The sequence below is a fragment of the Semicossyphus pulcher genome, unplaced genomic scaffold (assembly GCF_022749685.1).
Source record: "Semicossyphus pulcher isolate SPU_LCO1_2020_fin unplaced genomic scaffold, fSemPul1.0.p SCAF_20, whole genome shotgun sequence".
Taxonomy (NCBI): domain Eukaryota; kingdom Metazoa; phylum Chordata; class Actinopteri; order Labriformes; family Labridae; genus Semicossyphus; species Semicossyphus pulcher.
Genome location: NW_027211694.1, coordinates 8,541,036 through 8,556,041, shown reverse-complemented (window position 1 = coordinate 8,556,041; position 15,006 = coordinate 8,541,036). Strand labels below are relative to the sequence as shown.

Sequence of the window (15,006 nt, the reverse complement as noted above, 5' to 3'; positions counted from 1 at the left end):
TTGTCAAACTGTAAAATAGACTGTAAAAATGTAACCCCTCACTTTCCCACCTTACCTCTTGTGTCTGCTTTCTATCAGCTATAGTCCGATTCCCACTACCATAACTCATGTCTGCTCTCAAGCCTATAACATTTGTTATCAAACAAGTCAGAGGAGCATGATATATTGAAAGACTAAAGGACAAAGAAAAACAGAAGTAAAACAGGGTCAAGGGCGCCTCTTGCCCTGAATCTTTCCTTTTACTTCCTCTGGTTTGGAGCCTTGAAATGGGGTTTCCAGGCCTGTCAACTGAGGGAATCCTAAATCCCATAATGCCCCTGGCTCCCTGAATGGCCCTTAAAAACAAGTGTCCTCAGGAGTCAAGTCACTACACATAAAAACAAAAGGCTGAGACGGATACATTGCAATCAACCGAGCCTGACAATTTTTCCAGGTGTTTCGGGCATGTGTTTTCTTCAGAGGAGCACAACTTCAAGGACAAAACTCTAAAAATATTGAAGATTTATTTCCATAAAAAAAACAATACAGCACATCAAACAAGATGTACCTGAATTTATGTGGAGCATAAATAAATCATACATGTAGTAAAAACAAACACAAAAGAAAAGAATTCCTGAAGTATGATTTCTGATAAAATCATGACCGCTCAACCAGCGTACTATAATCATGTGCATATCTAAATGTTCATCAGCATGAACTTCTGTCTTCATGACTCTTCAGTCCAACGACAGCGTAACATCTTGGTGACAGCAGGGGATCAAAGAGTTGCACCAGCGCCGAGAACGATAAATCCTCCTGCAGAACACAAAGACACACACATTACAATAAAAACACTAAGACACAATAGAACTGGATAAAAAACACATTGACATGAAAATCTTGATTCGCCTCCCAGTTTGGCTTTGTGACCCCTGGCATCCTCTGCTGTATGATGTTACAGATTTGTCTATTGAATCCCCAGGGAAGAAACATCTGGACAAATATTGTATCAGGTGGACTCCTGTTCATGTGTAAAACAAGTTTGTCTTCCTTGATGGCTGGTTGTTTAGTTTAAAGTCATTTTGCAATTAATAACAAGACTAAGTCTGGCTTTCTCTGCATTCATACAATGTCGCAGAACCAAGAAGAAAGAATAAATGCTCGTTATCAAGTCACAGAGTTTAAATAGCCTTTGAGCTACTTTTGTTGAAGTATTTGGATACGTTCCCTACCAGGTGAAACCCATTATTAACACTGTATAAGTGCTTGCACTGTAAATAAGTGTTTATATTGTTTTCATTCATATGTAGCTGCTAGCAATGGAGCCATATTGGTACCAAGTTGTTGACACGTCGGAGAAATCGTTATCAGAAATTATATCTCTGATTCTGTACAAGTCAAAGCTTTTGTAAGTTGTTTTTCCAACTGGTTTTCGTAAATGAAAGGCATTAGCTTAGCATGCTAACACCAGAATGCTCAATGCAGATGTTTACCATCTTAATTTTGCGTACAGCTTAGGCTGATGGGAAGCCCATTCGTCTTGCAGGTAATTGGTCATAAAACCAACAACATTTTGACTTGATGACTGGGTTATCTAGAAAGTTATAGTACCACCAAACTTCCTACCATTTATCATCTGGGAACCATGAATGTTTGCTCAAAATTATATGGTAATCCATCCAATAATTAATCCAAAACTACAAAGAGTGGATTGCTATCTAGTTCATTAGCTCACTTGTAAGTTTATTAGCTTTTGCTTTGTTATGCTCTTTTTTTGATGGAGCTTGACTAGCATTTCCCCTTGCTTCAAGTCAATATGCTATGCTAGGTTAAACTCGTCCGCAACCTATTCCACAAAATGTTGGTGTTTCTTTAAGAACAACAATCAGGTGCTGATTACAATCAGGTTACCAGCAAGCTAACGTGTCATCGTCTACTTATGTCAGGCTACATGTTGTTAGCCAACACAGATATAGCTTATGTAATCATGATAGCTCATTGACAATAATCTAGTGTGGAGTTGATCTTTTAAACATCATTCAACAGTCAAAAAACATTTTGTTTGCAATAGGTTCCCAAAAATCATCCTTAGCTTGCTAGCTAGTACGTCCAAACAACATGTTGTCCGTCTTTGATTAGGCTTATGTCATGTTATTTTTGGCAGCCAAAATTTGATCTTACCAAGTTGTCTATTGTGTAAACTACTACATTTGCAGTGGATTTTGTCACTTTTAAAGAGCTGTAGTCTAGTAGTTTTCCCTTGCTCCTTTTCTATGGTTACCCAAAATGTTCAGTTTACTAGCAAGATAACATGTTAGCTGTAACATTTGCTCTGAAGCTAAGACTTGTTAGCTTATTAGCAATAGCAAGCAAATAGCAACAAGCTGAAAAGTCAGTGAATAACAAAGTAAGCAGGATTCATCTTCTGGGGAACATTAATGTCTAAACAAACTTTCATGAATATCCATCAATTTGTTGTTAAGATATTTAAGTCTGAACTTAACGTCCCATCCTTAAAAATAGCATAAAAACACTATTTCACTTCAATATGTTGCCATAAATGTCACGATCACCTTTGACCTTTCAGCAGACTCTACAGTGCGTTTCTGGATGATAATCACAGCTCATGCTCAGAAGTTAATAAACCTCTTTGTGCGTTTCCTTCGTTAAAGCTGAACATGCTTCAGCACACTTATCATCATATGGATCAAATTCACATCAATCCATCTCTCCTTCTTTTCCTCCTCTGCTCCTCCTCGAGGGAGATCTCTCAAAGCTGACCAGCACTTTGACGTTATAAAGTTTGATTACACGACTCTATTATAAGGAAGTCCATCTGACACACGGCTCTGCGTGTAATCACAGCTTCAAAGCTTTGGGCTTGTACACATCTCATCACCATGACTCAGACTACAGATCAGCATGTTGTTTTTGGCTGCACGAGCACAAGACGTTAAACTGCCGGCTGGTTTTAATTAAGCCCACACCTACATGTATTATTGTCAGTGGTCTGAATCCAAAAGGTTTCCAGATCTCAGCTGAGATTTCTGCGTCCTGGCTTTCATCAGCTGGGAAGCAAATGTCGAATCCCAATCAGCGAGCTGTACGAGCGGGTTACAAAGATGAGTCCGGCTGAATGAGGAGAAGAAGTGCGCCCTGTGTGTCACGAGGCTGCTGCTTTAAATCACGGTGAGCTGGGACTGTTTTAGTGCTAATAGTTTGTTAAATTTTAATAGCTTTTAATTGTGCGTTTGTTCGTTATAAAACTTTAAAATTAAAACATTATTTTAGATATTAACAGCTAATCTATAGACAGATAGGTGTGAGGATTACAAAGTATAATGGGAAAAATAGCAGATCTTCATTTTTAGGGATAAATAATACTGTGACTAATATCTCTATTATATATCTATATATCCGAAACACTTTTGTTGTTTTTTCTGGGGTTTTTTTGTCTATTATTTTTCAGTTTTCTTTTCTTAAGTCGTGTGGTTTTATTATTCCTTTATTACTATGTATGTATCTATAGTGAGACAAGACCTGCTTACCACGTCGGGGTTCTATTCTGCTATAACAACCTGCTCTCTATACATTATTCCGCATATTACACGGCTATTAACTTGAAATCAATGATTTCTGTTTAAAAAAAGTGTTACACTCAGTGAGAGCTGCGTCCATAGCAACGGTTAACTCTGAAGCCTTCTTAAAATGAGCTAATATAGCTGTTTTTACTCACATTGAATGGAAACATTTCCACTGTTATTGAAGCAAGACAAGGTGAGCGGGGCCGCAGGAGTCAGACTGACGTCAGCTTTACCAGACTTCTTTCGGCAGATTGATATGATAACAGTTAGTCCTCCGGATTGTGTGATAACAGCTGCACCCATAGCAAGTCTGTTCTTTATAGCAACAGTCTGCTATAGAGAAATACCAGACCTCGGAATGCCTTAATCAGAGTCAAGTATTTAACACAGCTGTGTAATAAACATGTATTATATGTCATGTGTATCTCGACTCTGTGAGTTAAGTTTCAGGACTGTACAATGCTTACTGTTTTTTATGTTGTCATGTTAATACAAGAAAAATAGCAATAAAATATAAATCATAAAAAAACACATGATATAATAATTTTTAAGTTTGGTTATTTCCTCTATTGGCATGGCTGTTTTTACGAAAATAATTTGACAGAAAACAGTAATTAAAAAAAAAAAATTGATGGTCAAATTTTCATAAAAAGTAATATTTTTTTTTAGCATTGTAAACGTTTCAGCTTCTAAAATGTGTGTTTTCTGTTAAAGATAAAGATTAAATTTGTGTTTTCAACTCACAAAAACAGCAATCTGAAGTCATAACTTTAGAGTCTGGGAGATAAAAATCTGGCAATTTTACTATTCAACATTTTATAGACCAAACTATTGATCCTATTGGAGTAGACAGTAGCTCAGTCTGTAGGGACTTGGCTTGGAAAGCGGAGGATGATTCAAGTCCCGGTGTAGACCAAAGCATGGAAACTGGGACTGGTAGCTGGACTGCTCGGGGCTCATGTCCATGTGCAGCCCCCTCACTCTGACGTCTCTCCATTAGTGCATGTCCACAGAGTCCTGTTTGTGCATGTGTGTATTTCGGGCCTGTGTGTGTTTCTAATAACAGAGTGAAAACACTGAACTTCCCCTCAAGGATTAATAAAGTATATCTTCTTCTAATCAAGAAAATACACAACTGATTAATCATAACTAAAAATAAAGATTACTTAGAGCCCCACATGAAGCATTTCTGCCTTAAAAGAGAATGTATGTCTATTCTGTAAGATGTTAACATTTAACTTTCTCTCACATGTCTGAGTGACATCTGAGTGGGTATGTTCTGAGTAGGGATGCACGATATTATCGGATATCGGCCAACACGCTGATATCCGCCGATATAATGAACCGATAAAATAATCGGCTGCTGCATACTTGATTAAATGCCTGACCTCAGCGCAATGTCCCCGGCGCGAAGAAGACCTGCACGGCGCAGCGTGATGGCATCACGTGTGTCTACCTGCAGCATGAGAGAGTTAGAAGCCAAAATGTCCGTGTTGTGGAAGTTTTTCCAAAGTGTCCGAAATAGATAGCAAAACTGCTATTTGCAATGACTGCTCATCTTCGGTGATGCGAGGAGGAGCCGAGGCAAAGTCTTTCAACACTACAAACTTGATTAACCATCTCAAGACCCGTCACCCCGACCGTTGTAACAAATGTGATAAGAGTATCACCATTATACTGTACGCTAATTCCAATACAGAAGAGAGTTGATGATCTCTGCAATTAGGTGTGCGGGGAAAAAATATTGGTATCGGTAATTGACTAAATGAGTTGTAAAATATCGGCATATCGGATATCGGCAAGAAATCCAATATCGTGCATCCCTAGTTCTGAGGCATCATCGGAGCAGAGAGCCTCCAAGATGACTGTATATTATAAAAAATACACATAAAGGAATGCTTCCTGGACTCCTGGATTAGTTTGAGGAACTGTTTGGATTGGAGAAACACAAAAACCACAACATGACCGAACCGAGGATTGACGAGAGTTTCCAGACAGAAATCACTTTACCTGTTCTTTCAGGTAGCAGAGGCGATCGAGGAGAATCAGACCTTCGATGCAGGGAGCGAGGGCCACTTTCAGCTGCACAAAGAAGACGACAAGAGAGAAGAAACATTCATTTTAGACTTCTTTAAATATATATTTGTTCATTTCATTTCATAGAAGATTTCCGCAGGGACCTTTACATCTGTCTGGTTTCACTCCTCCTGCCATTTGTCCCTTTTAGGCAATACTGAAACGACATACTAACACCCACCATGACTGGAGTCTTCCCAGTAGCTGGCAGTTGATCCCTAAAATCCCAGTTACTGCTTTATGTCACACAGAAAATGGTTATGTTGGTTGACACCACAATTAGTGGCCTAAGCCGAAACCAGAGGCTGCGTTTTTCTTCCCATTCTGTACATGATCTCACTTATTGGTCTGCAGTTTATTGGCGTTATTCATGTCATTTTATAGGAATGGAAATGTTTTACACTAAGTGGAGCTTTAACAGGTTTTTGTGGCTGAAGTGTAGGATAAAGATTTAATACAAAGATGATGTACAGGCTGTTAAAGCGTATGGAGGACCTACCATGTTAAAGGCATGCATCTCGTCCATTCGTGGCCTGTAGGTGTCGTGGTAATCCTGGATGTCGCTGTCAGAAAGCTAAAGGAGGGATAAAGAGAAGATGGAAGAGAATTATAAAGAGGAGTTGAAGTCAGAGAAGCAAAAAAAAGAGGGTTATATTTCTTTTGGAGGTGCGAGTGACAAAGCACAGGCAGAAGTACGTCATCCTCCTTGCCATGGATACCCACGGCAACCAGATGATTAAGTCCTCAACATCCTGGTGCCTGGAAACTCCAAAACCAAGAGAGCTGTAATATTCTGCTCCTGACCTTCGAATCATCCAGCTCCAGTCGGCGCAGAGCTCGGCGAACGTAGTCCACGAATGATTTGGCCTTGGAGTAGACGTTCCCCACTCGCTTTTCACTGCAGAGAAAGCACAAACATATTATTCCTCGGTCCATGAACGCCTCGTTTGTCATTTGTTTGACTCTCATGTTTTGTCTCCTGTTTTTTAAATAACACCCCAAGCAACCAGACTTAAACGATTAAACACTTCTACGGGACTAAACACTGACAAATAGTTGCTTCTTTGAGTAGAGGAATGGATATTCGATGCTGATTTGATGTTACTCGTTAAACTGAAGGTCACAGAGCAGTGGGGACGTGTGTCATCGGATAAGGGCTGATTGAAATCTGCAACATTCACTTCTTTATTCAGTACATTTTTCTTGTGAAAGCAATGACCAAGAAAAATCTAAAATTGCATGAAAATCTTCCGACATTAGGCATGCTGAATAACGACCACGAATGAAACCAGAACTCAAGATGTCATGGGTGTAAACCAGCAGATTTTTTTCTAAGAGCCAGCAGTTACTCATGTTTGGAAAGTAATGCATTACAAACTGAACCAAGGCCAAACTGCAGTCTAGTCTGCCTTTTCTTCATGTCCTTAAAGGTGTAATCTCAAAGATTTCATGTTAAGAAATGTCTGCCTTTGTATTTGCAGTATTACAGACTGGATGTCTGGTGTGTCTTTAGTGGAAAACTTCACAAGCGGCGCCCAGTTAGTGACGAGTTTTCCATCAGCCAGCATTGGTTGGTCTGCCAGAGAGGGTAGGCGGAGCAAAGCGGCTGCTTTCCGGTAAACAGTAATCTACTATGGCTGAACAAACAAAGAAATGGCTACAGATACAACTTCAGCAATAGGTGAAAATCCAAAGAAAAACAAACAAATTTGACGCTCAGATGAAGGCAAACAGTCTAAAAACGAAAGCGACCGTCAGCGAGGAAAATCAAGAGTTACAACCGTGACAAAGGGAGCCAACCGTGGACGTCTGGTTATGTGAGAAGTGTACTCCCACCATTACCGTTTATCGCCATAAGGTGCTGCTTAAGAGAATAAAACTTTAAGAATGATTGAAGTACAGTTGTCTGATGTGTTGAAGTCAACTTCTTGACTTGAAATTTTTCAGCTTACACAGTTGCTATAGTTGTAAAGAGGCCATCTTTGCATGCTCGCATGACTCATCTTTGTTTTCTCCTGATAACGGGTTGATTATTTTGTTATCTCCAGATGTAATTAAATAATTATCATGTAATCACAAGACAAAGGCTTTAAAAAAATTGCAAGCCCAGCTGTTCTCAGTTTCTGTCGTAACTCAAATAAACAAAAAGGGTTTCTTTGTGGTTTATCGAAAGAAAAGAACACTGAATAACCTTTTGATGGACTGAAATGTGGAGGTACAACCCTATTTCTCCATGAGTAACCGTGTGTAGATGCTGTGAAAGCATGCACAAGTATAGAAAGAAATGCCTAAAATATTTAAGGTGCTTGACACTTGCTGTAATCTGTCATATTAAAGTGATTCCAGATGCAAACTGCTGTGCGTTACCTTTTAAAGGAGCTGTAGCGATCCCTCAGAATAACATGAAGGACCGCCCGGAAGAACAGAGACTCCATCTGAATCTGTAGGAAAAGTTGAGGAAGTTTACTGCATGAAAAGTTTTTTATTCCCTTTAGGTTCATCCAGCATGCCTACAAATACTCGATGAATATTTCTGACACTGATGCAGGACTAGCGCGCAATCAAGCCCCGGTTTTAACACGTAATCAATCTCGCATTGATTGCATTAATATTTATAAACATTCCATATTAATGGCTGCTGCTGGTATCGTGTATCAGCTCTGGCCCCGGAGCTCCGAGCCGCACATTTCAAATAAATACAGTGAAAGTCAATCACAGACTTGAAACAACAGCAGAATTAACGGGCTGATTGTTTGAATGCATGGAGGAGATGGAAGATGAAGATAACGCAGACTTAAACGTGTATTTGTGGTTCGAAATGATTTGATTGATTGGTTTTGACGGGTGTGAAGTAATGACAGATCAGAGGAAGACATTTAACCTCCATTCTTGTACAATGATGCATGTCGTACTTACCCCTTGGCCGAGGGAAACTCTCTCAAGTGCCTGTTTTTTGGAAAGAAATGTAAAATATAAGTATTTCATGATCTGTAGCTATTTACACAAAGGTAAAAAACACTTCTGACACTCTATTATAAACCGTATTTAAAATATGCGTCTTCTCACATGCCTTGTTTATAACCCACAGTAAATAAAAAGCTGTTTCCTGTCATCACAGATGCTTTGGTTGCAGACCGAGCAATCCCCGACAATAGCAATTACACATTCAGAACACATGTTTTTACCGAGGGAAGATGCTGCTCTGCACATTTCTCGCGGTGTCATCCGAACTCACCAAACACGCAGACATCCTGGCGTTTCTGCCACAGAACCAGGATTGGTGGCGGAGGTACTGACTCAGAGGGAAACTGCACGCACTGTGCGCACTCTCTGTGAGGAAACACACAGGGATAATAAGGGTGAACTGATTGGGGGCTTTGCAAACAACTGCAATCAGAGGATATGAATTTTAAATATTTGCTTTGGTAACTTCAGCAAAACAGGAGAGGGAAGCTATCATTATTGGTTAATAAAGAAAGAAAGCTGCATTCTCTCCTTTTTTTTTAGCATTTAGCGTCTCATCTAGACTTCAAATACTTTTTATAAACTTTACTAGCTGTTTGTGTGTTTAAAATCATCTTTAAAGGAAGTGTTTAACTCTATAAACTCTTACACAGAGAGTACAATGAGCAGAATAAAACGTATGTTATTTCTGTAATTTAAAGCTAAAGCTAAGGCAAGGAGGCTGTTAGCTTAGCGCATCGACTGAAATCAGGAGGGAGAAGCTAGCTGAGCTCTGTTAAAACTGAACAAAAAATAACACCTACCAGCACATTTACATCAGCACATCTTTTTGTTTAGACAAATAAAAACGTAATGTGTAAATTACAGTGTGTGATTTAACAGAATAATATTGCAGAGACCTCCTAGCTAGCTTAGAGTATTGCAGAGACCTCCTAGCTAGCTTAGCACTGATATTAAATTTTGTTTTTGTTCAGTTTAAACACAAAAGATAAAATATTTTATAGTTTCAGGTGCTATGTACTTAAGGTAAACAAATGCTAGCTGTTTCACCATGTTTCCAGTCTTTTTAGTTGGCTAGGCTAAGCTAGCTAACCGTCTCCTTGATATAGCTTCATATCTATGATAGAGACAAAAGAGTTGGATCAATCTTATAACCCAACTCAAAGCAGGAAAGTGAACTGACATATTTCCTAAAATATGAAACTATTCCTGTAATACAAGTCAGCGAAAAAATATATATATATATTCTTGTTGCTGTTGTAATAGGAGCAATAAGCACCACACAGCTAATAGCTAGTAACTATAGCATAGCACACACACACAAATTCCCAGTGGGAGGTTACTGACTGTGACTGCTGGACAGCCTGCCATCCTTTTCATGTCATTTCTAAAAAGGGTCAGTGACTGAGGCCAAGGCGCAGGGAATCCAGAGGGACACGGTCAAAAGAAGCCGTAATAACATGTGCAGCTGCGGTCGGACACGCTAACGTGTTAGCAATCAGGTTAGCATCCCTTCTGCCCGGCACATGGCTTGCTGACACAGGCCCTTAGAGGCAGTTGAAGTGGACAAGCCTTTCCTCCGTCTGAAGCGTAAATAACAGTCTATACACAGAGCTGTTTATAGTAGTGAGAAACAGACGTAGCATATGAAGTGCTATGTACGTGGATTCCTGCTCGAAAGACAAATATTTTTGTGGTTCTTATGCGCTAACGTACACTTGAACATATTTTGCTGAGAGACATGCTGCCTCCAGACTTTAAATTCCTGAATGTACTCATCTTAGAGCAGTTGTTGTTGTGGGTAAACAGCATGAGAGTGGACTCCTGATTCCTAAACATGGAGGATGCATCTCTCCTAAATGATCGGATCACATAAATGTATAATAATGGAGCTTTTTAGCTCCTTTTTAAGGGCGAGGTAGGCCACCGCAGGAGCTGGCCCGCATCCCGGACTGCACTGTAAGGCCAGGAGGGAAGAGAAAGTGTGTGTGTGTGAATGTCTTTGTTCACTTCTTTCCACACTTGTTTCTCAAAGTGCAGCTTGATCTGTAAAAGGGGTGTTTTCAATCAGCGGTCGTGATATCATTTTCCACTCTTGGCTGAGGCGACTGCGGGGTCCTGATGACGCGAGGATCGAAGGTTGCGCTGTTAACAAGAGATGACGCGACAATGTAGCGACTTTAGCGAAGGCTCTTTCTTGTGCATACGCGCAGGCTTCGACGGTTTCATACCTCATAAACTGAGCATGATTTCAGTCGATTTTGCTGCTTTTTGGCGCCTGAAATAACCTCCAAAGTGAGACGGTTGAAAGGACGACATACTGTGTGATCTCTTCTTGTGGAAGCCCAGGCTAACCAAATAACATCCTACTAAATGGAGAGTAAATACCACATAGTAGTAGCAGAATAAATCACTTCCAATTGCTTCCATTCTAAATTAAAATAATTAATTCTATATAATTAAATCTAATTTTCAGTGGCCTTAAACGGCCATCCAAAATCCATAAATCTGCTCTAATGGCTCAAACACTTGGTTCCTGAGCTCAACTCAATCTCCAGAAGCTAACTTGGCTGTAGCTCCAGACTCTCAGCGGAACATTTGACTTATTTACTATAAAATATGAATAGAAGTGCTGATGTGGGAGGAGGATATTTAATTCCAGATTGGATCAGAGTGTTGATGTGAACGCTGCAGGAGCCTGAGGTGGGAAATGAGGGTACACAAGCTGTATATGGGTCTATATTCTGATCAAATGACACAGTTCTGTCCCTCCCTGTGTGTCTGGTGTCTCTCTGCCTCTGTGTGTGTGGTTACCCAGTCTGGCAGGATCAAACTCCTCAGACAGCAGGTGATAGCAGCAGCCCACGCTGCAGACTGCGGCCAGCTCCGCTTTAGCCACAAACATCCTCAGCGTGCTGGGAGCCAAGTCGCCGCACGTGTGCAGGCCGACCATGACCGCATCCTGGAATTTAGAGAAAGCACGCAGAGAAAGGAGAGAGCAGAAGAAGAAGAACGGGAGAAGGAGTGGAGGGGAAAGGGTGGAGATCGATAGTTAAATTTATTGATGATGACGAGCCGCACATTTGGCACCGCGGTAACATCCCACACTTGCTGAAGTAATGGGAACTCCAGCCGCTGTGGCAGACTCGTAATCTCAGGAGCTGCTGTGGGAAAGCTGCACGGCTAGCCTCATTTCTGCACCACCACCGCTTTCAAAACAAACAGTCAATCACTCTTCTTTCTGCCAACTATTTTATTATTATTATTATTATTATTCGGTTATCATTTTATGGCTTTTATTAGTTTTGGTTTTATGCTGCATGCTGCCACCCTGATAGAAAGTAGGGGAGTTTAATATTCTGCCAACACATGAAAATTAACCAAACTTTGCACATTCCTGAACTACATTTTGGGCTTATAGTCTTGATAATGGCACGATAGCAACCGTCTAAAGTTTAAAGCAACTCACATAAGTTTGCAGGAGGTATGAAGTCCATCACTAATTAAACCTAACTCCTCCTGTAGGAGCAATCATGTGTGTTTTACCTGTGGAGATTACTTGTGACGTTTCACTCCTTTTATGTCTTAATTTGCACTTGAGCGGAGTTTCATAGTATTCGTTCAGCTATGTGGCGGGAGCCAGACAAAGTGTGTGGTTTATATTTTCTGTTGACCGCCATCAAGAGACAGAACATGCCTGGAGGAGAGTGGGAGATGACCAAATGATCAGCACGCTGAGAGTCGGGCCTGCGATCAGGGCATCGAGGACTGTGGCGCCTGCTCTGCCAATTGAGCTAAACCAGATCCCTGTCATCATTGTTATCAAGTCAGTTTTTGCTTTTTGTTTGAAGTATCTTGAGAGAGTCTTTTATTTAATAAAAGGTTAAAACTTTTCATTGTTTTTTTGGAGCGATAGGCGTCACAGTTACGAGCCCACTTGCCCTCTAAGCAGCGTTTAATGATCTCAGTCGCTACACCTCCCACGTTTTGCTCAATTGACGCCAAACTTGCTACACGTGATCCTCAGACTCATTATCATCAGCCCACAGTGCGTCAAAATGTTTGACGGTTACAGCGACTGCAAATTCTAGCTTACTAAATGTCCAATCTTCATGAAAAAAAAAATATTATATTTTTTTTGTCATTTATCTATTTGTTGATATTTAGTTTGAAGGAAGATATAGGATTAAGTTTGATACCATTTGTGTTTTTAACATATTTGAGTATTTAGGCTTTTATTTTGATACAATCAGCAGGTTTTGCACCGGGTGACGTGTATAAAGGGGCAGGTAAGCTCGGAGGTGCGGGCACTTCTTTTGCTAATGTGAAATACTGCAGTCAGTGGAAAAAGGAGCATCTTTAACCACCGGTTTGTAGCTTATAGAGCGAACAATTTGTGTCCAAATGAACCACAGATATCTCTCAGTTGTCCAGATGAAGTTCACAAATATTCAGATTTTTGTTTTTTTTATAACTGGATATTTGACACTTGAATTCTGCCTTTTTTTGCATGAACAGCTTTTATCACAACCAGAGTGACTGCCTAATTCTTAGTGAGAAACCACCTCCTGCCCTCACATTACTCTGAATCAGTCTGACATGACTAAAAGGGTCAATAATAAATTTGATCAGGTCAGTTTTGCTCAAAGCTGTAATTTTACTTTTTGGATTTCCTCACCTCGAGCTCGTCGATGAGCTCCCTGAGCTCTGTTTCTGCTGTAACGTAAGACGTGAGGGGTGAGAACACGGTGTTGGTGCCGTCGCTTCTGTTCTTAGCTTTCCTCTCCAGGTTCTCTCTCTTCCTCCTCTCCCTCTCCTCAGCACTTAATTGGCTGGGGGGAACTCTGGGAGGTGTAGTCTGGATCACATCCAGTGGCAGGGCACTAAGGAAGGGCTCCTCTGATTCTGGGTGTGGCTCTGATTGCCTTTCCACTTCATTAACATCTTGTAGGCTGCTTAACTCCTCCTGTGTCACAGCTCCTGCTCCATCATCTCCATTAACCTCAGCCTGTATTTCTACTGTGCCCTCCTGGGGCGAATGCGAGGCCTCTCCCTGTGCTCTCGCAGCCTTGGTGTGTTTCTGGTACGCCCTGGAGAACTTCTTCAGCTTCCTGTTCCTCTCCTGGGCTCCCTGGGTGTTGGTGCTGGAGGAGTCGATGCCGTAGACCCGGAGGCCATACTGCAGAGACAGGAAGGAGCTCAGGTAGCCCTTCCCGGAGCCGACATCTATCACCTGGAATTGTGAGAGAAGATGGAAGGAAAAATCAAATCCAAAATCTTAGATTAAACTTCCTGTTTAATCTCTCTATCATAAATGTCCCTCTACCTGTTTGACTCCGCACCGCTGGGCCAGACAGGCCACCACCTCAGACATGGCCTGCACCTCATGAGATTTCTTAGAGTTCATAAACTCATCCGGCTCCAGCTCAGCCCCTGGGTTAGACAGAGCAGAAAAATAAAGCATGCGATTTTCATCAGTTCTATGACAGGATCACAGCTAGCGTCAATCCTTGACTGGTTTCCTCCTCTCAGCGTGAAACTGTGAGTTCAGCCAGTCCGTTTTTTCCCTACCTTTCTCTTCCCTGTTCTCTCTGAGGGCCCGCAGTAGCTCATCTCTGCTCATACACACTCCAAGGCCGGGGAGAGAGTGAGCCTTGGCCGCCTGCAGCAGTTCATGGGTATCAACCAGCCGGTTTGTGTCATTGCAGAACCCGAATGTGGTCCCAGATTGTTCTGTTTTGGGAGACAGACAAAAAATAGTGTTAAAGTTGCACAAAAATGTTTAATTCTTGTAATTAAAAAATCCCATAATTCAACTTTTGGCAAGTGTTTAGCTTTTCCATTTTTGTTATAATGAAGTAATTTGGAATTAATTCCTTATTGCCCAAATACATGGATTTTGATATTCTGCAGTCCTCATTAAGAGAGTAGAGAGAGAGAACCTTACACACATTCGAGGGTTTTATTTTAAGATCTGGCAACCCAAAAGTTGTTCTAACTAATTGCTTCAAAAGGACCCAAAATGCAATTATAATATGAGGTATTTAAGGCAACACTAAGTTCTCATTCCCCCAAACTAAATGTACTTACCTCTTGCGTTGTGCTCTGGCTCCCCCTGCTGGTCACTGCACGAGCTGACAGTTGACAGGACCTCCTGAGGTGGCACGGCCACAAACCGCTCCCACACGTCGTGAGTGTAAAACTCCACCGTGTGAGCGTTGGCGATGCTAAGAGTTATTGACAGAAACCGCTTGACTTCATCTATCCGTCGTTGAATTTCTGCGAGGCTGTGAGATGAGGATATCATGTTAAACAGCTCTCTAGAGAGGAGCTGAGTGAAGCATGTAAGAAGTCGTCCACTGCTGAGGTACACCTAGGCATGAGCAGTCGATAATACTGTTCG

General features: G+C 41.1%; 1 protein-coding gene across 1 annotated transcript; it reads right to left on the bottom strand.

The window, feature by feature from the left end:
- Nucleotides 1–555: 555 nt before the first annotated feature.
- mettl25 (methyltransferase like 25) lies at nt 556–14,910 on the bottom strand. Its single transcript, XM_069671417.1, has 13 exons — nt 14,694–14,910; nt 14,175–14,336; nt 13,930–14,036; nt 13,282–13,836; nt 11,418–11,565; nt 10,322–10,351; nt 8,875–9,026; nt 8,556–8,585; nt 8,007–8,080; nt 6,444–6,537; nt 6,139–6,213; nt 5,574–5,645; nt 556–795 (listed from the first exon to the last, which is right to left on the bottom strand). The coding sequence occupies exons 1-13, from the start codon at nt 14,908–14,910 to the stop codon at nt 688–690; spliced, it is 1,824 nt and encodes a 607-aa protein (XP_069527518.1). The 3' UTR covers nt 556–687.
- Between the last annotated feature and the right edge of the window lie 96 nt (nt 14,911–15,006).

Coding starts and splice junctions, on each gene's coding strand:
- mettl25 (XM_069671417.1), bottom strand. CDS start 14,910: ATGATATCCTCATCTCACAGCCTCGCAGAAATTCAACGACGGATAGAT. Junction 8,586..8,874: donor CCAGGATGTCTGCGTGTTTG/GTGAGTTCGGAT, acceptor TCCAAAAAACAG/GCACTTGAGAGAGTTTCCCT. Junction 5,646..6,138: donor AGATGCATGCCTTTAACATG/GTAGGTCCTCCA, acceptor TTCTTTGTGCAG/CTGAAAGTGGCCCTCGCTCC.